Raw genomic sequence first — 24624 nt, 5'->3', positions numbered from 1 at the left:
TCTTTTATAAATGCTAAAATTATATGCATACCAAAGAATTGTTTTAAAACAAATTTATGATTGATTATCAGTAAATGTTTGATGTGTATATCTGTGTTATCTCCCCAAATGCCTGGGTTTACATAAAAATTTTTGAGTGGCTGGGCATGGTGGTGCATGCCTTTAATCCCAGTACTTGGGAGGCAGAGGCAGGAGGATCATTGTGAGTTCGATGCCAGCCTGGTCAACAAAGTGATAAAGCCTGTCTCAAAAAACAAAACACAACCCCCTCCCATTTTTTTTTTTTTTTGAGTGAAAAAAATTGCTACTAGAAAATTTCTGGAGACCTTGCTTTCTTTTCTCTTTTCAAGAAAGGGGGCTTTTGTCTCAGAGAAAGTGGGCCCCTCCTACAGAGCTAAAGGAATAAAGCACACATTCTCTAACCCTGCTTGACAGGTGAGCCTGCTAGCCAAATCTACTCCACCAGCTGTTCTAAATGCTTTAAAAAATGTGGCCTTAAGTAGTTGAAGTGTGAGAAGGAGTTAATATAATGTGAGAAGTAACAATTATATGCTGTCACAGTTTTTGTCAAGTTGATACAAACTTAGATGTGGACTCTGATCTATAAAAGGAACCAAATTGCTTTAAGTCAACACACACACACACAAACACACACATCGCCCTCCCCCTAAATCTAACACATATGGAGTGAAATTTCCACACAGGAAGGTTAAGTCTTCTGGAACTCAGCTGTGCTTATTCATGTAGTGTCTTGGGCTTCTATGGTGACAAAGAGGAATGCACATAATAGAGACAGGGTGTCCGGAAAAGTCTGCAATGTTTGCTAGCTGGCCCTTTTCAGGAGTTTGCTTGGCCCTGTTCTACATGAATTATGTGTAATCCTATTCTTTGCCCACCATTTGTTATTATTGTTATCACTGTTATTTGTGGAGGTGACCTTCGCTCACATTGTATTAAGGTGTGTCTTTGTACATTCCACTGTTACTGCTGAACCGGCAGTGAGTTAAATGCTAACGGATTCTGGTATTGTCACTGATATTGAAGAGTCTCCTGTCTCTATGTTGTGTAAAAATTACTTCCACAACTATCTCTGATTGGTTAGTAAGGAAGCTGAAGAGCCTATGACTGAGTGGAGGAGACAGTAGGGGAGACTTCCACTCCTAGTCTGGGGGGTCCCAGGAAGAGAGAGAGGGAGAAAGGGAGACGTGAGAAGGAGGTCACCATGGGGGAGTCACATGGGGACAAAGATGGGGCAGGAGCAGCCAGGGCAAGACTAGAGGACAGGTGAAAAAAATTGTGAGCAGTTATGAGCACCGTCCATAATTATTTTGCCATTATATTTTATCCTTTAAAATACATGGTTTTTTTGCCTCAAACAATACACATGACCTGACTTTCCTTCCCTCAATTTTGCAATACTGTAAACAATTTCCAAAGAAAAGGTGCAGGGAACAGAACTTGCCTCCCTTTCTGACATTGTTCTAACCACTGTTTTTCACTGATGCAAATTCCCCCCTTTATTTCACACAGTTTCATAGAAATACAAATCTCGGTTTGTGTTTTTCAATTTAAAATATTGCTTGTGCTGATTTCAAACAAGACATGAGGGAGTTTTCAACAAAAGTTCTATTGGTAGTCAGTGGGTATTGAAGTTGTGTAATTAAAGCATTATTTTCATGGGCTAGGTATGGTGGTGCACGCCTTTAATCCCAGCACTCAGGAGGCAGAGGCAGGTGGATCTCTGAGTTCAAGGATAGCCTGGTCTACAAAGCAAGTCTAGGACAGCCAGGCCTATTATACAGAGAAACCCTGTCTCAGAAAAAAATAAAAAGGCATTATTTTATTTTTCCTCATTTACCAAATGCACATTTGAATCCAAGATGTGCTGGGTTTGTAATTTGTTTGCAACTCCAGTGACCACACTTTGTTACCCTCCACCCCACCCCCAACCCCAGTGATGTCATTAACTTGCACATTGTGAAATTCTAGTGCACTGACAACGGTTTGATTCCTGCCCTCTCACCTGCGTCAGGGTAGCCACACCGATATCTTTCACAACCCCAGGAGTAGGCAGCACCTACCTGGAGCAGAGTGGCCAGTGTGTGGCTGTGTTTGCTCATTTGGAAGTCAGCCCTGAGATACGTCTTGTTGTTCAGACAGAGCAGTCTTCCAGGCCTGTAACACAACATTTTCAAGAGGACAGGAGGTGGCTCAGCCATTAAGAGGCTACTCTTCGAGGGGACCCAGCACACACACATGGCAGCAGACCACCTGTAACTACTTCCAGGGACAACAACTTTCCCATACAGCCTCCAAGGCACCAGCACGCAGGTTTTCACATGTACACATAAATTTTAAAAATTCAATGAGTCTTAAAAAAAAAATGAATTTGGGTGTGGTGGCACATGCCTTTAACCCAGCACTCGGGAGGCAGAGGCAGGCAGATCGCTGTGAGTTCGAGGCCAGCCTGGTCTACAAAGTGAGTCCAGGACAGCCAAGGCTACACAGAGAGACCCTGTTTTGGGGGAAAAGAAAAAGAAAAAAAGAAAAGAAAACGATTATAGGGAGGCTGAAGCAAAGTGGGTAGGTGGTAGCCAAGTGTCACAGGAAGCCCAAGGATCTTTCAATTCAGTAGGGCTAGAGCTTAAAGATAATTAATTCTATCACGTCCTGGAACCACAGGTCCCTCAAGTATTTTCAGCTTCATTTGATTTATACTTTTTAGAGATTTACTTTATTATTTTTATTTATACGCAGTGTGTGTACCCCGTCAGGTACAATCAGATACCAGCAGAAGCCAGAGAGGGGAGGTGGATCAAGCCAGAAGGGGCTACTCGAAGGTACCAGAGCTGGACTTGAGCTGTGGGGTTCTGGGAGCTGCACTCCAGTCCTCTGGAAGAGCATTGTTTTAGTTCCGTTCTGTTGCTGCAATAAAACATTCTGACGAGCAGCAACTTGCGGGAGGGAAGGGTTTTTCTGGCATACCCTTCCAGGCTGAGAGAAGTCAAGACAGGAGGCCACCAGGAAGACAGATCACTGCCTCACTCTCGAAGCTGCTGATCCCTCGCTCGAGGCTTTGCTAGCTTTTTTTTTTACGCAGTCCAGGAAGACCTGGCTAGGGAATGGAGCCACCCAGAGGTGGCTGGGTCCTACAGCATCAGTTACAGATCACGACACTGCCGCACAGACCCGTCCTCAGAGCGACGCCATCTAGGCAATTCCTTTACTGAGGCTTCTCCTCTCGTGAGTCTAGACTGAATCGAGTTGACAAGCCTCAGGAGTTCTTTCCCTCTGCGCTGTTGCTCCAGTGCCACTTTCATCTTCTGAGTAAAGCGTCAGAGGAACATATTGCCGGAACAAAAAACACTAGGGAGGCTGCCTTGCAGCAGCAGTTTAATTTACATGGGTGCCTTTTCCGCAATGTTCTTGGGGATGGATTTCCTTGGGGAAGAAAGACTGAAATCTAAAACACAACAGGCAAGCAAATAAAACCTGAGGCAGCGCCGGGCGTGGTGGCGCACACCTTTATTCCAGTACTTAAGAGGCAGAGGTAGGCGGATCGCTGCGAGTTCTAGGACAGCCTGGTCTACAAAGTGAGTCCAGGACAGCCAAGGCTACGTAGAGAAACCCTGTCTCGAAAAAGAGAAACCCTGTCTTGAAAACCCAAAAGCCAACCAACCAAACAACAACAACAACAAACTCAAAACCTGGAGGTACGCACACACCTGTAGTCCCTGCCCTTGGAAGGTGGAGGTAGCGAGATCAGAAAGTTCATGGCCATCTTTAGCCACACAGCGAGTTAAGCCCGGGCTATGGGAGACCCTGTCTCTAAACAAACAAATAGATAACTGAAAAAGTTGGCCATTAAGTGAATTTGTATTTCACCACTACCATTCTAGTACTTTTTATCTACCGGTAAGGTAAGTTTAAAGCCACAGCCTCCGGGGCTGGATAACGCCGCCGGGAAAGCCCAAGGTGAGTCCTCCGGGAGGGTGCCAGGAGCCCCCAGGGCCTGCCAACCTGGCAGCCAGTGTGCACGGCAGACTTCCGTGTCCTTGGCCCGGCCTCGCGAGGGAGGAGCAGAGGGGCCTCTGGTGGGGAGGGCCGGTGGGTGGGTGGGTGAGGGCGGACGGGGGCGGGGCCTCTGGAGGGAGGGACCTCGGGTGGGGCGGGCCGATGGGGGCGGGGCCTCAGGAAGGAGGGGTGTCGGGAGGGAGGGCCAGTAGAGGGGTCTCAGGAGGGAGGGCCCAAGGGCCGGACCCAGACCGCGACCTTAAAAAGTGTCCCGGGCCGCAGCCGCCAGCGGAGCGCAGGCGGCGGAGTGCGAGCGGGACATAGCCAGGCGCGGCGGTGAGGCGGCCGGGGCGGGAGGGAGCGGGCGGCCCCGGGCTCGGGAACGCGGCCTGACAGTCCCCGCCCTGCCGCACACGTGCTGCCGCCCCGCGCGCACCCGGCTGGCGGCAGGGTCCCCGGAGGCGCAGGGGTTCGGGGCGGGCTCTTGTCCCCAGCGGTGACCCGCGGGCTGGAATCCGGGTCGGGCCGGGTGACGCGCACCGCAGCTGCAGCTACTGTAGTTGGCACCCCCGTGCCCGGCGCTCGGCCGAAGGGGTTCGGTGGCGGTGGCATGCGGCCTTCTGCAGCCCAGATGCAGCCGGAGACAAGTCTGCCCTTCCACCAGGGATGTTATTTTCCCCTAGGAACCAGTAGTAGTGTTGGCGTTGTTGCTGGGACTGCTGGGTAGTTGGAAGGAAGAGGGTGGGACGCTGAAAAGGTTCGGGTTTTCTATCCAAATGGCACAGCAAGCTTTAGGAGTTTAAATCCATGCGGACCAGTCTTGCATTCTCTCCAACACACACTTCATACTCAGTTCATCACTCTGCGTACTTTCTGGGTTCATCTCTTAGTAGCATTTCTGTTTTCTGTATTTTGACAGAGATCTCTGAGAAGGAGACTAAATGGTGGAATTTTTGGCTAGTATGCTGGAAGTCTTGTTTATTAACCCTAGCACGCACGGGAAGACATTTTTCTATATAATCGGTTTTTGAAGTTAGAATTGATCTCTCTGTTTGTTTGAGACAGGGTTTCTCTGTGTAGCCTTGGCTGTCCTGGACTCTTTGTAGACTAGGCTGGCCTCGAACTCACAGAACTGACTGCAGTCCGCCTGCCTGTGCCTCCTGAGTGCTGGGATTAATAAAGGCATGCCCCACCATGCCCGGCATAATTGACATTTCTTCTCTTCCTGTTTTTTTTGTTTTTGGTTTTGTTTTTATTTCTAACCCTCGCCATGTAACCCTCCCACCCACATTCATGGCCTCTTCTTAATTGTTATCACACATGCACAAACGCACAAACATAGACTTAAATATATAAATACAAACGTCTCAATCCATGCAATGTGACTTGTGTGTGTATGGTGGATGACCGACTGGGGAACTCTTCCCCGAGGAAGGCTGTTCCCACCTACCTCTGCCATTCCTTAGTTCCTGTAGTTCTTTGTTCATGGTTGAGACCTCCCGAGATTTCCTCCATGTCAGCGGGCCTGTTGGTATCATCTTCATGTAGGTCCTGTTTCCAGGTTGATGAGACTTCTTGGTTTAGCCTTTGGCATTGCCAGGAGACTCAAGCTCACAGCAAACTTCCTGTTCCTTTGGCTCTTGGGGGCGGGGAATTAAAGATTAATTCTGTATATATTATCTCTCTAGAATTTGAAATGTTTACATTCGGCTTAAATGAAGGGATTGGATTTATAGTGACTGCAGAATTAGATACACTTTTCTATGCCTCCCAAGTTAGTAAAGTGTTGTTTATGTGGGAACCCCCCCCCCCAACCCATTGAAGTTTATCTGAGGCCAGTTTGAATGTTCCCCCATGCAGCTTGTCGCTTACTGCATAAATGTAGGCATGGGTGCTCCTTTTCGGTTTTTTGAGACAGGGTTTCTCTGTGTAGCCTTGGCTGTCCTGGACTCACTTTGTAGACCAGACTGGCCTCGAACTCATAGCCATCTGCCTACCTCTGCCTCCCGAGTGCTGGGATTACAGGCCTGCACTACCACATCCAGCTGGCATGGGTGTTTCTGTAGCTACCAGGTTGTTAGTTTTAGTTTAAAAAGGACCTTTTTGTTTGTTTGTCTTTGTTTTCCGAGGTAGGGTTCCTCTGTGTACCCTTGGCTGTCCTGGACTTGCTTTGTAGACCAGGCTGGTCTTGAACTCGTGGAGAGTCTTCTTTCCTAATTATCTGGGAGCTTAGGCTGTGAGAATCTCTGGTCCTACTTGTGGCCTGTTGAGAATCAGGACCTTACTGCTGAGAGGTGGTGATAAGAACAGGCTCTTTTGTGGGCCTTGCGGCACTTGTGACTGCCCGTGTGTAGTAATTCTATAGCAGCCGCTCAGTGGAGCTCCTAGGCTCTGGCACTCAGCGGTACCCCTGTGCCGTCTGAATTTACGCCTGAGCTCGGCTGATGGACTTTCACCATAGGCCTCTGAAACGGAGTCTGGTGTGGTCTGGGCCATTTGTGGTTGGTTCCTTATTTGGTGTTTATTGTCGAGGTCTTCATCAAGGTTGGTTGAAGTGCGGTAGGGGCTATAGCACTGATATCCAGGGGAGGCTTTTTGGTGTGTCAGCTGTTTTCAGAAGAATTAGATCACTTAGCTGTCTTGATACAGTAAGCCTCGTTAGGAACCCGTTTTCCCACTCCGGGGGTTTAAGGTTCAGTAACATAGCAGGCTTAGAGGATAGGGGACCGCAGAGGCTGGGCTAACTGCATTTCCCCCCCTCTTTTCAGGGATTTGTGGTACATGTCCTTCGCTCTAGAGAATTGCCTTCCACAGAACCCAGTCGCAGCATGAAGTCCAATCCCGCCATCCAAGCTGCCATTGACCTCACGGCAGGGGCCGCAGGTAATCCTGGTGTGGGGGAGCCTTCCCCCTGTATTCCTGAACTAGGTCCTCAGAGCGGCTTGGAAATACAGCCGCTGTTACCCCAGAGGTAATATACTTTAACCTCAGAATGAGTCAATTTGATGGAAATGTGATCCTGTTCAGAGCGTGGCAGCAAGGATAGTACGGTAGTGTTTAATTCTACTAAAGCCTTATCAGTCAGAGCGAAGGATGGAAATGCCCCTGGCACTTCTAGAAAACATCTCAGCTCCAAAATGAACTCACTTGGCCACTGTCACATGCTAGGGTATGCAGGTGGCAACAGTGCCCCAAGCTGCACAGTCTTTTGTAGTACAAGATGCCAGTTACTGGTTTGGGGTTTTAAGATTTGTTTTTCTTTTTAGTCATGTGTGTGTATAACCTAGGCCCTAGAATGTTTTCCGCCTCTGAGACCTACTGCTGAATACGCTCACCTGTTTTTTGTTTTTTGTTTTTTTTCCTTACTGAGCTGGTTGGTTCAACTCACCTCTTCTGGCTCAAACTCCTCTCCAAGCTGATTGGTTCAAACTGGCTCCTCTCAGCTTCTGACTGAATTGCTGTGCCTGGCCTTATGCTAACTTTGGCAGTTTGTACTGGTCTTCTGGCTCTTCATTCTCTGGCTCGTTTTCTCTCATTCTGTCTTCACCTATGTCTACCTTGTTCTTTCTATGCAACCTGTCTCTGTAAAACTAACTCCCCCCCCCCCGCCCCTGCACTGTTCTAACTCCTCTTTTTCCTCTCTCTTCTTGTGAGAGTCGGGTGTCTCCTATCCTAACTTATTCTGTCCACTCTGTCAAAACTTTCACTTTGTCTGCTTCTCAGTTAGACGACTCTTTCTTTTTTTTGAGACAGGGTTTCTCCTGTAGTCCTTTTGTAGACCAGAGATCCACCTGCTTCTGCCTCCCAAGTGCTGGGATAATAGGCATATGCCACCATGTCTGGCCCTAGATGACACTTTGAAACATGGGTGCTTCCTCCTACAAACTAACTTTACCTTCATTGTTTGGGATTAAAGGTGTGTGGCACATCTGCATTCCAGCCAGGACACATAGACCTAGGTCCTCAGATGAGATCTCTTGCCACAGACAGCAACCACTGCCACGGACAGCAGCCACTGCCACAGACAGCAGCCACTGCCACAGACAGCAGCCATGCTTTTTCTAGTTTAAAATTGCTCAGCCAGGCATGGTGGCACATGCCAGAGGTAGAGGCAGAGGTAGGCGGATTGCTGAGTTCGTGGCCAGCCTGGTCTACAAAATGAGTCCAGGACAGCCAAAGCTACACAGAAAAACCCTGTCTTGAAAAACAAACAAGCCAAAAAACCAAAATTGCTCTACAGCTCCCTATAGCAATGAGATTTGTATTCCACAGTGTCTCCCTGTGTGCTTGGGAAGAAGGGAAATGGGCAGTTGAGGCTGATCCTCAGCTCTTGAGCCTAAGGGCAGACTGTAGCCAGGTATGGTGATCCACAGCCATAGTAGAAAGACATCTTTAACATGTACGCATAGGGAAAAGCTTAGCCTAGGGCAAAAGGAGCTGGGTGCCCCCCTGATAGTCTTTTTTTTTTTTTCTTCAGAGTTCTGTGTCACTTTAGGGACAAAGGCACACTTGAAGGTTTCCCAAGTGAACCTTTGGTCGGCCCTAGCCCTGCCCCCACCATCCATTCCTGTTAGCGAGGGAGGCAGAGCACCACATTGCTTCATGTTCTCCTACCCAGTATGACCTCTTCGGTCAACAGATCAGGTAGGGTCAGGGGACTACCACCTCTCACTCTGTCCTTTGTCCAGTTGTAAAAAAAAAATCCCTGTACAGACAACAACCGCCTCTCTTACCCTCCCCTGACTCTTCCACCCGCCTCCATGAAGCAAAGGTCAGCTGAAGTTGGCTCCACAGGAAGGCTGATAAGGATACCTGGGCAAGAGCACCTCTCCAGTTAGAGCCAAGGAGTGCTCCCGTCTGATGAGCAGGCCCAACAGCTAGCAAGCTTGTATCCCAATGTGTGACTAACTCTACTCTGTGGAGTAGAGGACGGACGACTCGTTGAGCCCCATTCTTTCGCTTTGGTCCTTATGCCATGTTGTGGAGGATGCTGATTGTAAATGACAAAACATCCACTAGCTCTGGAGAGTAGAGACTGTGGGTACAGATAGGTCTTGCTTATGCAGTAGGAAGGTGTATAGTCTCTTTAGAGATTTACAACTGTAGGCTCTGTATGCTCTTGTCAGGAAGAACAGAGCTTTACAATAGTAATTTCTAAAAAAGCTTAACCTCTTTCTGTGTGCATTCAGACAATTGAGCAGTACAGCTTAGTTTTTATGTAAATTGTAACAATATTGTTGGAAGCCTTTTATAGAAGACAACTGCTGGTGGGCTTTTCTTTTTCAAATGATGACAAAGTATCTAAATATTGACATTAAATGGTCCGCTGCTTCCTGTGGTTCCGGGTCTCTCTGGGCTTGGAAACACCACGCTGCCCCCTAAGCTGTTGGGTTTTGTGAATTTTGAGCCCAACAAGTTTCTTGGCGGGGGTAGGAGCTTTGTTGTGGGGGGCCAGTAAGAGGAGATGCTCATCAGGGACTCCCTGTTCTATCATGAGGGACCCACAATGCAGTCAGGAAGGAGCAATCTCACTTAAAGGGTCTCAGAGCGGTTGATATACGAGTCCTACGTACCTATGGGTAGCAGCGCTATCTACGAAAAACCCCCGATCTTGGCTCTGTGTTTGATTGTCATCTTTGTTGTAGTGTGCCCAGTAGGGCAGCAGCCTTCTGAGGTAAGAGGTGGTTTGAAAACTCTTTGCTACCCTGACTCTCTGGACTGGCAAATTCCTAGGGTTTGGGATTTTTCCCCCTTGCACAGAGAAGCCATGTCCATGTCCACGCCTCATTGGTGTAAGCATAGCGTCAGCTGTGGGCCAGGCTTGTGGTGAGGTGTAAAGTGAATATAAATATATTCTCCCTGTCTCTTTTTGACTTTAAGCAAAGCTGCTCCCCTGCCAGGCAAGCTTCCCAAAGCCAGCTCATTTCTGTTAAAGTGCCAAGAAATCTTCTTTGGTCTGGCCTGCACTTGCTGTAGGAGAGGTTCCAGGGAAGGACTCGGGGCAGCTAGGAGGAGGTGTGAGGTGAGGCAGAGTTAGGCTATGGGTTAGGTACCCAAACAAGGCTGTGTGCATCACAGAGGTTGAATTTTGGAAGTTTGGGCGGAGCTTTGAGTTAGTTTAGTATCTCCCTCACATAAGGGCAAAGCAGTGCCCAGCAGTTCTTGTAGTGTGCCTCACTAGCTGGGAAAGGAGGAAGGTTACCGCCTTGAAGTCTATCTTCTCGGTGTCAAAATGACAAGCACCTCAAAAACCAACCCTCCCAACCGTCCCCCAAACCCCCCCCCCCCCCCCCCGCCCCCAGCCTCCAGACAGTGTTTCTCTGTGTGGCCCTGGCTGTCCTGGACCAGGCTGTGTAGACCAGGCTGGCCTCGAACTCAGAGATCCACCTGCCTCTGCCTCCCGAGTGCTAGAATTAAAGGCTTGCACCACCACACCAGAACATCTTAGCATCTAAAGATCAACCTAAGTGAGGGAGGATTTATTTTATTTTGACCCACAGTTTCAGAGGTTTTATTCCAACATGGTGGGAGGAGGTGGCAGAGCAGAGCAGCTCACATCATTGCAGCCAGAAAGCACACATGTCTATACATATACATGTACACATACATGCATGCATACATACATACATACATACATACAGAGGGGCGAGGGAAGAGAGAGAGAGAGAGAGAGAGAGAGAGAGAGAGAGAGAGAGAGAGAGAGAGAGAGAGAGAGAGACCCAGACCCAGCCCAGGCTCTGCCTTGCTCTTGTCCTTTTTCTTTCCTTTTAACATTGTATTATATCTGGGCCCCAGCCTGTAAAGCTTCAGAGTGGGTCTTCCTGCCCCACCAAGTGCCCCCTGGGACTTTAGTCATACCCAGGGCTCTGCTTTGTTAGTCTTGTAGATGCTTCTCAAGGCAAGCAAGCTGACAGAATTATCGACCACAGTGACTGTTAGTTAAATGTTGAGCATGATCTGGTCTCAGTACCTTCTCCTAAAGAGTGAGCGGAGGGAGTGGGCTGTGATATCCCCTAAAGAAGACAGAAGCGCTTTCATTCTCCTTCAAGGAGAATGATCAGAAATCATGTGACTTCCATGCAAGCAGAGGTGCGTCCAGTGTGCTTGCTTACTAACATGGTTTGGCCGTGTGCTTGCTGGCTGAGGCTGGGGGTAGGCGCTGCATGGAGTCCTGTGGTGAACATTATTAGCCCCGCTTTCCTGAGGGGATGACGTGGTTTCATTCTACTCATAGCATTCCTTAGCCCCTCACCTTCCAGAATGGACACGGAGCCATCACGGATACGTAGCAAGCATGTGTCATAGTAACTGTTGTCTGTGTATTCAGGTTAGGTTGGTTATCATGCAAGTTAGGGCATTAATGTGCTGAGCTGCTGGCTTTGTTCAGCTTACCAAAAATATACACTCTACACATCCTGACAGTCTTGTAGTCTTTTGGAATATTTACATTATTTTGCTATATTTGAGACCACATAAACCTAGCCCAGCAGTGTGCAGGAGAGAACAGTTCTGATTGTAGGAGGAATCATCTTACTCTGTTTTTCTTGCTCTATTCTCACTAAGTAGCCCAGGCTAGCCTGGAACTAGTCCTCCTGCCTCCACCTCCTGGGTATGGTATTACGGGCGTGCACCACCCACTCTGCTGTAGCATCTTGTGAATTGCAGCAGATAATCAGGTCACACTGTACTGTTACTTTTCTGGAAGAAGCGAACAATAGGAAGAAAGTCACAGGAATCATTTTGATTGTTCAGTAGGCCCAGTCAGAGCCTTTGGAAGTAACGCCTTGCCTCACAGTCCTCGGGGCCCTCCATCTCCGCCTCCCACAACACAGGTGGGATAACTACCTATAGCATCAGAGCTGGGGAGTTGCACTCCTTAAATACTTTGTGTAAGCTTTCCTTTTTGATAGCATTTTAGTGGCCTCATCACATAGCTGCTGTGTTTCCTGGCCTAAGCAGGGCTGTCTGAAATGTGGGGCCTCTGAGGCCTCAGAAGGGAGGTAAATATTAACCAGCAGCATGTCCCAAAACTTTGGTCCTAGTCCAGGGTCTACAGATTATTATGGGGTAATCACAGTTTGCTCTTATCCTTACGTTCAGAAATCTTTCTGAAGTAATCTAATGCAATTTAGACCTGGTACATTTGGTATTCTTACAGTGTGAAAACAAATGCGAGGCAGATTTCAGTCCATTTATACTAAGCAAAGGTAATTGTAGTCTATTCCCTAGGTAAGTACAAATCATTAATTGATAGAGTTAAAATTGAAGCGATTTTTTTCCCCCATGGTCAAAAGTTTTGCCCTCAAGAGGTTAATTAGCAGGCGCCTGTTGTCCTTATCTGGCACCTGACTCTGTTTTTCTAATCGTCGCCACACACTGGGGCATTAGACAAGAAGAAATGCTTGTCTTACCACTGTACCCACCGTCCCTTCTGCATGGCTTCTCTCTCATGTGTCCAGTGGCTGCTGTTTAGTAACCACTTGTGTGCCAGGTTTGTGCCAAGCCCAATGTGTTAAGTTCATGGTAACCCTGAGATGACAAGAAGAGCTGAGGCGTATCCTCTGTCTGGGCTGGTGCATTCAACCCAGGTTCCAGCCCACCCCTCTCCACTGCATGGCTGAGCCCCAAACCTAGGGTGTGTATCTTTGTATGGGGCTTGGAATGTAGAAACCAAACATCTCTTGGCGAGCATGGATCTCTTTAGGTGGGCCTCTGGTGCTGGCTGGCATGGGCACCTCTAGAAGTTGTTTGTTGAACCTGGCGTTCAGTGTGTGCCTGTTTGTGTGTGTGCATGCACGTACGGGCAGGTGTGCATTCTGTTTTTTTGAGGAAGGATCTCTCACTGGAACCTGGGGTCCAAAACGCTTTTTATCTCTGGGATTTGGGGAGGTGGAAGGCAGTCATTAGGAACTAAAGTACTGGTAAACCATGGACAGCCAACCGCTGTCCTTGCTTCCGTGGCTACAGACTCATTCTAAAGACTCATGTCCTACCTCTAGGGGGCACAGCATGTGTACTGACGGGGCAGCCCTTCGACACGATGAAGGTGAAGATGCAGACGTTCCCAGACCTCTACCGGGGCCTCACCGACTGCTGCCTGAAGACCTACTCCCAGGTGGGCTTCCGTGGCTTCTACAAGGGCACCAGCCCTGCGCTGATTGCCAATATTGCAGAGAACTCGGTGCTCTTCATGTGTTACGGCTTCTGCCAGCAGGTGGTCCGCAAAGTGGTTGGATTGGACAGGCAGGCAAAACTGAGGTGAGTCAGGACACTGGCACTCCGTTGTTTTAATGACATTTATAGGAAAGAGGTTTCCTTTTTAAAAAATGGATCTGATGTCCTATACTGTCATGGTGTGAACCAGGGAAGGCCAAATGGTTAAATCCTGTGTGCGCTTTGGACTCTGTGAGAAGATGCTTTTCTCATGGACAGAAGTGCTGGGCTAAGACTGTGGAACACGAGACTTAACCTATAGCTTCACTTCCATGCACAGAGAGTATGGAAAGAGGTTACCCGATGTTAGACAAGTAATTTGGAATTTAGGATGCTACAGATGGACCCAGATTTCTTTGGTTGACCCTTCCCTATACATCCGACTTCCATTTGTGCTTGACCATTTTGGTTCCATTGGTGCTATGGTGTCTGTTGTTTAGAGACCAGACAGTACACAATCCACTAGGTCATCCTTCCTTCAAATGTTGATTCCTTTGAAATGGAGTACAGTTATACTGGGGGAGGGGTTGGGGAGAGTTAATTACTAAAGTGCATGCAAGGCTCTGAGTTAAATCCCCATCACCCACGTACAAAGCTGTACGTAGTATGTGCTTATACCCAGTACAGAGAAAGCAGAGATAAAAGGAGCACTAGGCCCCATGTTCCAGTGAGAGATCCTTCCTCAAAAAACAGATGTGTAGTTCCTAAGAAACAAACACACACACACACACACACACACACACACACACACACACACACACCCTTCATCCTTGCACAGGGCAGGCTTGCTGGCTCTGTCAGTAGGTATTAGAACCTCAATTGCACCCACAGGTTGCACACAGCTGAAATAGACTGCTTGTACATGGACGTGTGCTCTACGAGATTCAGATGTGGTACTTTATAGGCTTGAATTTGGTCATGATGGGTAGACCTTGTGTTTAAAAACTGGGGCCTGGGTAAGATAGCCCAAGGAGACAGTGTAGGACAGAGGAAGTGTGATGCTCTAGCTCCAGCTAAGAGGGAGTAAGAAATAGAGTCTAAGGAGACAGAGGCAGAGGGCCGAGAGATCAGCATCCCATGGGGGAGATCAGGCAGGAGCAAAGTAGTAGGCAGCTGGCTCTCTCTAGCTGAAGCAGACGCATTCTACCTCAGGACACGGGTCATCTCCCTCGGCTTCTTTAGAGAAGAATGACATGGGCGAGGAGCCAAAGGGACAGTGGGTACCCAGGAAAGGTTCTGGTGGAAGACTCTTTGCTCTCTTCTGGGTAAAGTAACTGTCTCTGGCTGTAGGACAGAGCTGGTGATAGGAGCAAACTGTTGAGGTTCCAGCCCTACGTGTCCCTCCTCACTCCTCCCTACGTGTCCCTCCTCACTCCTCCCTACGTGTCCCTCCATACTCTCCCTGCTTTTTTGCCTATGATCAGAGACAGGTTTGAGCACGTTGCTTTTTCTCCTTTGTGTTTTATTTGAGACATGATCCCACTGTGTAGCCTGGACTGGTCTGAAACTCACTGTTACGGTCTTCTTGCCTCAGCCTCCCACACAGGGATGGTGTGTGTGTGTGTGTGTGTGTGTGTGTGTGTGTGTGTGTGTGTGTTACGATGTCCTCTGGGTGCTTTTCTGATGGTGAGCTTAGGACACTTTAGAGTTGTCTTTCTCCGCACCCTCTCCAGAAGCAAGAGTTGATGTCACTGAGAAAGGGTTGGAAAATGCCTACTGTGTTCCTTGTATGTATCTTTCAGTACATTTATGTCATGTGATACCCATAGTGTGTTGCTTTTTACCATACATGTTGTCAGTAAGGAAATCAGCTTGGTTATTGTGCTAAAACAGCACTAGAACCTTTTCTGAGCTTGGAATCTTTTTCCTTTTCACTCTTAGGAGAAGTTTTTGTGTTTTACCTGTTGGGAGAACACTGCCTGCAGCCTGTTATCCTCTCACATGTAGGCTGTGTTTTTATGGCCCCTATATGGCCATGTGGAGGTGCTGTTGTCTCTGAAATAGTTGCTGGACCAAGGACAGTGTCATGTGAGCCCGCTGCTCCCCTTCAGCCCCATCCTCTTTCTGTTAGCCCAGCAAGGGTCAAGATCTAGAGGGAACATTTATCAAGAGGAGCAGAGGGAAGCAGTTACAGCGAGCACTCGCTGTGGATTTCTGCAACCTCTTCACAAATATTTGTGTGTCCTGCCTTGAACCTAATGCAGCGTCTGCTTTGACCTTTGGCTGACTGAGATCTTACACAGCACAGGCGGTAAAGCCGTGACTCTTACTCACCAGCATTTGACAAACAGCAGGTTCAGTCTCTCTCAGGTTTCATACAATATATTTTGATCATATTTTCCCCTCCCTACCAACTTTGTTTTTTTCTCCTTAAAACAAAAAAGCAAGAAGCACAAATACACACAAAAACATGAAAACAAATCAAAACAAACAGACTAATAAGGCAAAAAAAAAAAAAATCCAAACAAAGGGACTAAAACATCTACAGTAGATTCTTACGAGACCCCACCCCACACTGACTGCTCTTTTGGTCTGTGTGCCTCATTTTGTGGCCTGGTAGATGAAGGCATTTATGAGAAAGCCAAAGTCTACAGAAATGCTGATTTGGCCTCCCCCTTGGGTTCTGTGTTCATCCAGATTCTGAAACCCTGAGGTTGAATTGGCCTCCATGTTTTTTGGCTGATACCTCTGTTCTAGCAAACTTGGCACAGTCTAAGTAATGACCCTAATTGAGAGTTGCCTGTCAGCAGGTTGATAGAGAGTCCCTGAGGAAGGCCAAATATGGTTTGTAGGCTGGCCAAGAGACCATTTGAAGCTTTAGCTTTTAACAGATGAGCTAAGGAGCGATGTGGAGGAGTGCATTAAATAACACGAGACATGTGTCCTACATCATCAGAGAAGGCTATGTGCAAGGATGTTGGTGTGCCTGCTTGGCTCTTTGTGGTTTGTGGTGGTGGGCTTAATTCTGCCTAGCCCCCAGCCCTGCTTCTGACAGCACCATGGTAAGCCTGCTCTTCTGAGCCCAGCTCAGCCTATGGACAGCAGCTGCTGTCTTGACACACAGAGGCGAGACTACCAGAAAATCAAAGCCAAAGTTGGAAGCAAGAAAAGTAGCTTATTTAGTTCACAGTAACAGGGGTACAAGAGCTTGGGGTGGCCTCTGCTTGGTCCTTCTAGGGCGTCTTCTGGCTATGTGACAGCATTGCAGATAGCATCATGAGGGGTAAGGGTTTGATGAGGACATTTCATGTAGGACTAAGCACTTCAAGTCTCACTTTCTGCACATTGTCCATTTGTGAGTCTTTGTGTTAGTTTCTGTCTACTTCAGGAAGCTTCTGTGATGAAGGTTGAGTGAGGCACTGATGTATGAGTGTAGCAGTGTGTTGTCAGGAATCGTTTTATTGCTATGTAATAGAATAAAAGGCTTAGGCTCTCCCCTAGGCCAATGGCCTGTCTGCTCCCAGATTCTTAGCCTTGTCAGGTATGGGTCCTAACTCATGGTATCGGCCTTGGAAAGCGGTTGGTTATTTCTTTCCATACCGTCTGTGCCACTATTGCACCAGTGTATCTTTGCAGGCAGGCCACTGTGTAGGTTGCAGGGTTTGTAGCTGGGACTGCTGGGAATGCTGATGACTGCGTTTCTCCTCTGGCGGTGTGCGCAGTGCCTTTCAGTACTGTGAATGTGAGTCAACAGAGCTGAAGCTTCTAGTTAGGCATCAGCTCCACGTCTCTGCATCTGACGACACATGTAAGTGTTCTCTTCCTCAATAGGGCTTTACCATCACGTTGTGGAGAGGGACCAATAGCGTTGGCAATGGTGTGTGATGTTTGGGGTTCCCGTGGGTGGGCCCCACCTCTTAAAGGTTTTGTCAGCTCAACAGCAAGATGCAAGGATCTGAGCTTCCATCACACAAACGGTTGGGTAATTGCAAACCATATCAGATCCTATCAGAGGTCATAGCTGAATTGGGAAATCTTTTTCTGACCACAGAAATCTAGACCCTTTTTATCTGAGGTAGTTACATTACATTACATGTAGGGTTATTCCAGGTTGGATTTCGGGCCAAAAGGAATATTGTCACAAATATACTAATTAATTGAATATATTTGGAGTGGTAGAACTGTAGGTAATTTCCCCTTCTCTCCTATGGACTCCCCCTTTTTATGTGCCTTAGCTTGGCTATTAAACAAAATACCATCCATCAGGAAGCTTAAACATTTCTTATTATTCTGGAGGCTGCAAAGTTAAAGATCAAGGTGCCAGCAGGCTCAGTTCCTGGTTCAGACATGACTTGTTACTATGTCCTCACCCCGCAGAGAGAGCAAGATGATAGGCCCATGATCCCATGATGAAGGTCTCATCCCCAGGAACTCGTATATTCCTAGTTGCCTCTTAATAACCCTTGCTTTAAACATTGTCACACACTGGGAGTCAGGTACTCAACTAGTGGATTGAAGATGGGGACATAGGCACTGATGGGACAATCAGGCAGACCTGGATTTGATTCCTAGCATGCTGCTTTCTGGGTGTATGGCTTTGGGGACATACATTACCGCCAAGTGCCATCCCTCCTATGGAGCTGGAGTGACGCTTTCTGGTACAGGGTCTTGGGATCCTTAGAGGGGACAGGACAGCTCACCTAGATTTCCTTCTCCCATCCCCATGCTTGCTCTGGTGTGGTGAGAGCTGAAGGGACGATGACGCTGATGGTGACTCTTTTCTTTCAGTGACCTCCAGAATGCAGCCGCTGGGTCCTTTGCCTCCGCCTTCGCTGCACTGGTTCTCTGCCCCACGGAGCTCGTGAAGTGCCGGCTGCAGACCATGTATGAAATGGAGATGTCAGGAAAGATAGCTGCAAGCCAGAAGTAAGCACTGTCCATTCATAGATGTTGGGTAGTTCGTCTTGGTGTATGGTGGGTTTATTTTATATTGTTAGATTTTTAAATGGCAAGTGGAGAAATGGCCTTCCCTATTCTAAAATGATGTGGCAGGGGCTAACCTTCGAAAAAACTGTTACTGTGCTTGGACTCACTGCTCGCCATAGAGGGTGTCTTAGGCAGCTATTTAATTGTGCAGAAGTAGAGACACCAAGAAGCCAAACATTTTGCCATCCTGGGTGCTTAAGGCATCATCCTCAGCCGTATTTGGACTTAGATTCTGGAGTGAGGGTTTGATGCCCTTCCTCAAATTTCACATGGGTGTTGACCACAATCTGGCGGCAACTCCCACCCTTCCCAGGCACCCTCCACATGTGTGTGTGTGCAAAGGGTCAAGTTCTGAAGACATTCATCCGAAGTCTTAAGTAACTTAGAGCTGCTCTCTCCGGTCAAAGCACTGCTTTGCAAGCACGGCCTGCTACAGTGAGGATATAGATGCCACACGGCGTGTCTCGAATTGAAAACTGTCTATTGTCCTTATTAATGATAAAACTTGCCTATTTATCTTGACATATCTGGCTGAAGGTCTGGTCAAGGGTGTTGCTATCACCCAAGGTCTGTAGATCTTGTGAGGAGCCAGTCAACAAATTGACCACTGTCATCAGTTTCCTCCTGGCTGTTCACAGCCGAGGGGTCTACTGGTGCCATGCTTTAAAGGGTTATTTCTCAACTAGAACCTACTTACAGTACTGCGAATACATGCAGCTCCTTGTAAGCATGCGGAAGAGGCCTTTGTAGCCAAACAGTGAGAAATGGAGTGAGAACTAGGACGTTACCAGCACCGCCCCACGGGCTCGGATGCAAGCTCAGTATTGATTTGGGCGTCACCTTGACAGAATCTAGACTCACCTAAGAGGCATGTATCTGGGCACACCTGTGCAGGGGTCCTCTTTTATTCAGTCAACTGTGGTAGGAAGACCCACCTAAAATGGAGGTTGCACCATTACCTGAGCCTGAGTCCTCAACTGCATTGAAGAAGACAGGCTGAGCAGCGCAGTCATTGGTCCCTGCTTCCTGACCGCAGATGCAATGTGACCAGCTGCTCCAGGCTCCTGCTGCCACTACTTTGCCCCCACAATGGACGCTGAGCTCCAAATAAGCCCGTTCTCCCTTAAGTTCGCATCTTGTCAGGTATTTTATTACAAGTAACTAACACAGCACGACGCTTGAGGGGCTGGGGCTCCAGGGGATAAGACACTGGGCAAATCTCCTGTTGTTTATTCACTGCCAGGTTTGGATGACTCCTTAGTGTAGTTTACTTTTACTTAATCACTGCTGAGAAGCAGGCAGTGATCCTTTTACATGTCGGGGCGATGTGACTTAGAGAAATGTGTACCCAGTCAGCAGGCCTGGCTAGGCGTAAGGAAGGAAGCAGCTGGCTTGGTGAACAAAAGTACCAAGAAGTCTAAAAATACCAGGTGTCCTTTGAAGGGAAGGGCAGGTCACAGGAAGGCATAGACAGTTACAGCAGCATTGGTCGCATGTCATCCTTGGTCCGAAAATTCCCACTGCATGCGCACACTCTGGCCACCTGCACTGACTGTGCCTCCTGCTTTGTCTCCCCCAGTACAGTCTGGTCGGTTGTGAAAGAGATCTTTCGGAAGGACGGTCCCTTGGGCTTCTACCATGGACTCTCAAGCACCTTACTTCGAGAGGTGCCAGGCTACTTCTTCTTCTTTGGTGGCTATGAACTGAGCAGATCATTTTTCGCGTCAGGAAGATCTAAGGATGAACTAGGTAAATGGATCCAGATTGGCAACACCAGGTAGACTGTTCCTCCTGGGTTTGCGGGTTCCCACAGGGTTTGAGTTCAGTGTGCACCTCTCTGGGAGTTCACCCAGCACCGGGGAGCTTCTGGGTGCCAGAGGGTAAAATGGCATCAGGGGTTGGCTAGCACCCTCTCCCGAAGAAAATTTCCTAAAGACAAACCCTACAGCCTTACACCCAACCGTCTTCACTGGCATTGATGTTGTTATAGCCACTCACCCCTCTGGGTGTTGGTAACTGTCCTGGGTCCATTTTAGAGGAAGAAATAAAATTATTTTCCTCATGGAGAAGTCAGCTATCAATAATCTCACCGTAAGTTTTAAAAACTTGTTTTCTTCTCTTTTTAGTTGATTAATTGCCTGTCATTGCAATTACATCTCAATAAGATTGTCTACTAAGCCTGGCAGCTGACATCAAAGCACAAATCAGTTGTGTTCCTCAAACTTTTTTTTTAAGTTTATTATCCATTAAGTAAGTACCTACTGGTACATTTAGGCACTTAGTGAGCAGGATTTCTCGGGCTGTTCAGTAGCATCCCTGGCCACTTCCTCACTACAGGCAGCAACTTCTCTCCAAGGAGAAATAAAAACAAGCCGGGCGTGGTGGCGCACGCCTTTAATCCCAGCACTCGGGAGGCAGAGGCAGGCGAATCGCTGTGAGTTCGAGGCCAGCCTGGTCTACAGAGCGAGTCCAGGACAGCCAAGGCTACACAGAGAAACCCTGTCTCAAAAAACAAAAAAACAAACAAACAAACAAAAAAAGAAATAAAAACAAACAAAGATTCAAGAATTGTCAGAGTTCCCTGGGGAAACAAAGTCAGCCTTATTTAAGAACCACTACATTAGATATTAAGGACATTTGAGACTAACAAAACAAACCACTCCCCAAACCAACCAACCAAACAAACCGAGGCATGTACCATTGGTAAGATTAGTCTCATTAAAAAAAAAATTAAATGCACTTAAAAAAATACAAGATTTATTTAGTTACTTTGTATAGAGTGCTCTGTAAACCTGCATGCCAGAAGAGGGCACCAGCTCCCATTCTATTTGTTTTGTTTTGTTGGTTTATTTTGAGACAGGGTTTCTCTGTGTAGCCTTGGCCGTCCTGGACTCGATTTGTTGACCAGGCTGGCCTCAAACTCACAGTGATCCACTTGCCTCTGCCTCCTGAGTGCTGGCATTAAAAGCGTGTGCCGCCACGCCCAGCTGTAAAACACACTTCTGATGTTAAATTGTATAACTAAATATTAAATCATCACTCGAAGTTCTATCTCTATCTTAAAAACCTTAGCTCCAAGGGTAAGGCAGGCAGGTAATGAAGCTGGTCAGTGCTTATCAGTGTCATAAGCAGAAACAGTCCCAGTTGCACCTGTTTAATGTAATACATTTTAAAAACACAGTAACAAATCATGTTCAGAGACCAAAGAAGAGTTTTTGTTGTTGTCTTTTTTGTTGTTGTTTTTTTGTTTTTTGAGACAGGGTTTCTCTGTGTAGCCTTGGATGTCCAGGACTCGCTTTGTAGACCAGGCTGGCCTCAAACTCACAGCAATCCACCTGTTTTGTTGTCTTTTTTGTCTTGTCACAGTAGAGGAAGATTTGGAGCTATTGGGAGTTAAAATTTGAGAGAGGCATGGACTGTACTTCAGTGGCTTGTTTTCTGCAGGAAGTGAGAGTTGTTGGTTGTAGGTGGGCCAGAGTGGGGACCCAATACACGAGTGACCAGCTGGTCTTGTGAGGCTAGGGGAGACTCCGCTTTCTTAGAAACTCTAACGTGTTTCAAGGACCTGTGCTTCTGGAAATGCCATCTAAGACAAAGTACTGCTGCTTCCTCCCTAGGTCCTGTCCCGCTGATGCTCAGTGGTGGGTTCGGTGGCATTTGCTTGTGGCTTGCTGTATATCCAGTGGATTGTATCAAATCTAGAATTCAAGTTCTCTCTATGACTGGAAAACAGACAGGTTTCCTCAGAACCTTCCTGAGCATCGTGAAGAATGAAGGTGAGTGTGCCCTCTGTGGTAATGGATGTGTTCACTGTGACTAGTCTCCAGGATGCCTTCATCCAGGGCTAGCCGGGCCTGCACCTGTCTCTCTGCCTCATGCCCTTTCCTCAGCACTGTGTTCAAATGTGTGCATTTGTATCTCCAAAATGTTTAAAGTTCTTTTCCTTAACTTCTGGGCCAGGTATCTGGCAGAATTCCTTGTGTGTGTGTTGGGGGTGGGGGTGGGGCGGTTAATAATACAGATTTTTGTGTACAGGGAAGATTGCTTTAAAGGTAGTAGCATCACCTCATCTCATTTACACAATCAGATTTGAGAAGATTCTTAATAGGACCACTAAGGCTTTAAATGAATATATTGTTATATATACACACAGATGCACATATATGTATGTATGTATATACACATATCATGTGCATGTGCACATATATATGCACACCCATAATTATATATATAATATATATTTACACATATTGATTTATTGCTTAAAATGATATATAAAATGTGAGGGTCCTTTGAAAATATCCCCCCTCCATTTATTTATTTAACCACTTTACATCTCAGTCAGCCCCTCCCTCCTCGCCTCACAGCCCCACTCCCCTCCCGTCATTATCCTCCTTTCTCCCCATTTGCTAACTGTTCACCCTGGTATCTCAAGTCACTGCAGGACTAAGCACATCCTTGCCCACTGGTGAGTGACAAGGCAGCCAGCTAGGGGAGAGTGACCCAGGGTCAGGTAACAGAGTCAGAGACAGCCACTACTCCTATTGTTAGAGGCCCACGTGATGACCAAGCTGCACATTTCCTGTGTGTGTGCAGGGAGCTAGGTTCTGTCCACACAAGCTCTTTGGCTGGTGCTTCAGTTACTGTGAGCCCCACTGGGCCCAGGTTATATTATTACGTTATATGTAAAAGAATGTAAGACGATGTGTTTGTCAAGATGATTTCTGGGATGAGAAACGATCGGAGCAGCTTTTAAAGACAATTTGCTCTCAGTTTTTAGTTGTTCAGGAGGATGTAGAGTTGTTAAGTCATGTCTGTGTGACATCAACTTCACGCAACCCAAAGACCTGTCTTTCTGCCATCCACCATAGATAGACATCTTTTTATATTCTTCTTTGGTTTTTTTGAAACAGGGTTTCTCTGTGTATCCATGGCTGTCCTGGCTTTACTTTGTAGACCAGGCTGGCCTCAAACTCACAGCGATCCAACATCTTAAAACTAGGGTTAAGGGAAGGTTTGAGCAGAAGAAAGGGTGGAGGTAAATGATAAAGTTATAAAAAAAAAAAAAAGAAAAAAACAATTTAAAAAGTAAAGTAGATGAAGTATATGGTCAAGAATATCATTGTCTGAAAAACAGAACAACAACAAAACCCACCTTGGATTGTGAACTTGTGCATTGGGTTTAAACAGAGGAAGCACAGTGACAGACATGTCATGTCCTAATGGGATGCGGGTATCCTGCGCATCACCATGATGCCTGAGTGCTTCCTCCAGTTTTGCCTGCTACACCCTAGTTCAGTCCCTCATCTGGGTCTCCCCTCGTGACCACACCGGGTAGGCCAACACTAGAAACATATCTCCAGGTTCTCTTGCTGGCCCCTTGGCTCTTCAGTTGCTTGCATGTGGCCACACTAGGCTTTATCCCTGCCATGTCCATTCTGCAGGAGTCACCCGGGCATAGAAATCTGTTTGTTATAAGAGCATCAACCAGATTTGCCAGAGAACTTGCCACTTACCTTATTTCTGTAGTCTGTTGACGGAACCTGAGAACATCCGCCTTTGCCTCATGGCTTTTAGTGCTGTTGTCTGACTTCGTGGGCACGGATCACCTCTCCTGCGCATTTGCCGGTGTGTCCTCAACAAAGTGCTGTCATGATCCTTGGTTGCGTTTTTGTCTTCCAGGAATAACAGCCTTGTATTCTGGACTGAAACCAACTATGATCCGAGCATTCCCTGCCAACGGGGCGTTATTCTTGGCCTATGAGTACAGCAGGAAGCTGATGATGAACCAGCTGGACGCATGCTGACGTGTCCTGGTGGGCCCGGATTCATTGCAGGCGTTCGGAGCCTGTTGTCAACTCAGGGTTTCACAGAGTACGAGAACAATGGGATTATTTGATTAACTGGGACTTTTGTCCTTGTCTTCCCTTCTTCTTTTCTAAGTCTTAGATTTTGTGGAAGGCTCTCGGTTCTACACAGTATAATATCTGCCTATCATTGTACCAAAAGAGAAAAGTCTGTTCTTGCCCTTGGTGGGATGCACAGGGCAGCTGGTGGCCTTACGCACCACTGGCCTTATGCAGACCGTGTCTTCCCAGGACAGAACTTCTGCGGAAGTCAGAGGTACATGTGCACTTTAGATGGTTCTGTGTTGAGGAAAACACAATTTTGTCCCATGTTTAATTGTAAATGGTGACCAATTTTTATGCAGATGGCTGTAAATGATGGCTCAACTCATCCTAGACACAGGGCCACAGAGATAAATTAGATAAAGGCTGCTGAGCCTCGCATTAAGAGGCTAAAGTTTTTAACTTTTTGTGGTACATTAAAGCTAAAACACCCATCTATATTTTTAGATAAACTTATGCATACTTGTGTGGCTTCTGTATTCTTCATGAAATTTCAGGGCGGGCTTCCTGGCTTTGTTTCATGATGTGGTACCGCTCGGTTTCAGGGTGGGCTCATTTTGCA

At 47.3% G+C, this 24624-nt stretch overlaps 1 protein-coding gene across 1 annotated transcript; it reads left to right on the top strand.

The window, feature by feature from the left end:
• Positions 1–4215: 4215 nt before the first annotated feature.
• On the top strand, positions 4216–24514 carry SLC25A15 (solute carrier family 25 member 15). Its single transcript, XM_084759317.1, has 7 exons — positions 4216–4350; positions 6783–6897; positions 13014–13272; positions 17956–18093; positions 19733–19902; positions 21771–21929; positions 23836–24514. The coding sequence occupies exons 2-7, from the start codon at positions 6843–6845 to the stop codon at positions 23958–23960; spliced, it is 906 nt and encodes a 301-aa protein (XP_084615443.1). The 5' UTR covers positions 4216–4350; positions 6783–6842; the 3' UTR covers positions 23961–24514.
• Positions 24515–24624: the final 110 nt, after the last annotated feature.

The sequence above is a fragment of the Acomys minous genome, assembly GCF_964271855.1.
Source record: "Acomys minous genome assembly, chromosome: 15".
In the NCBI taxonomy this organism is placed as follows: domain Eukaryota; kingdom Metazoa; phylum Chordata; class Mammalia; order Rodentia; family Muridae; genus Acomys; species Acomys minous.
This window is presented reverse-complemented; position numbering and strand designations above follow the sequence as displayed.

Excerpts from the sequence above, each read along its gene's own strand:
- SLC25A15 (XM_084759317.1), top strand. The coding sequence starts at position 6,843 with ATGAAGTCCAATCCCGCCATCCAAGCTGCCATTGACCTCACGGCAGGG. Across the intron at positions 6,898-13,013 it reads CCTCACGGCAGGGGCCGCAG|GGGGCACAGCATGTGTACTG; the intron begins GTAATCCTGGTG and ends TCCTACCTCTAG. Across the intron at positions 18,094-19,732 it reads AAGATAGCTGCAAGCCAGAA|TACAGTCTGGTCGGTTGTGA; the intron begins GTAAGCACTGTC and ends TGTCTCCCCCAG.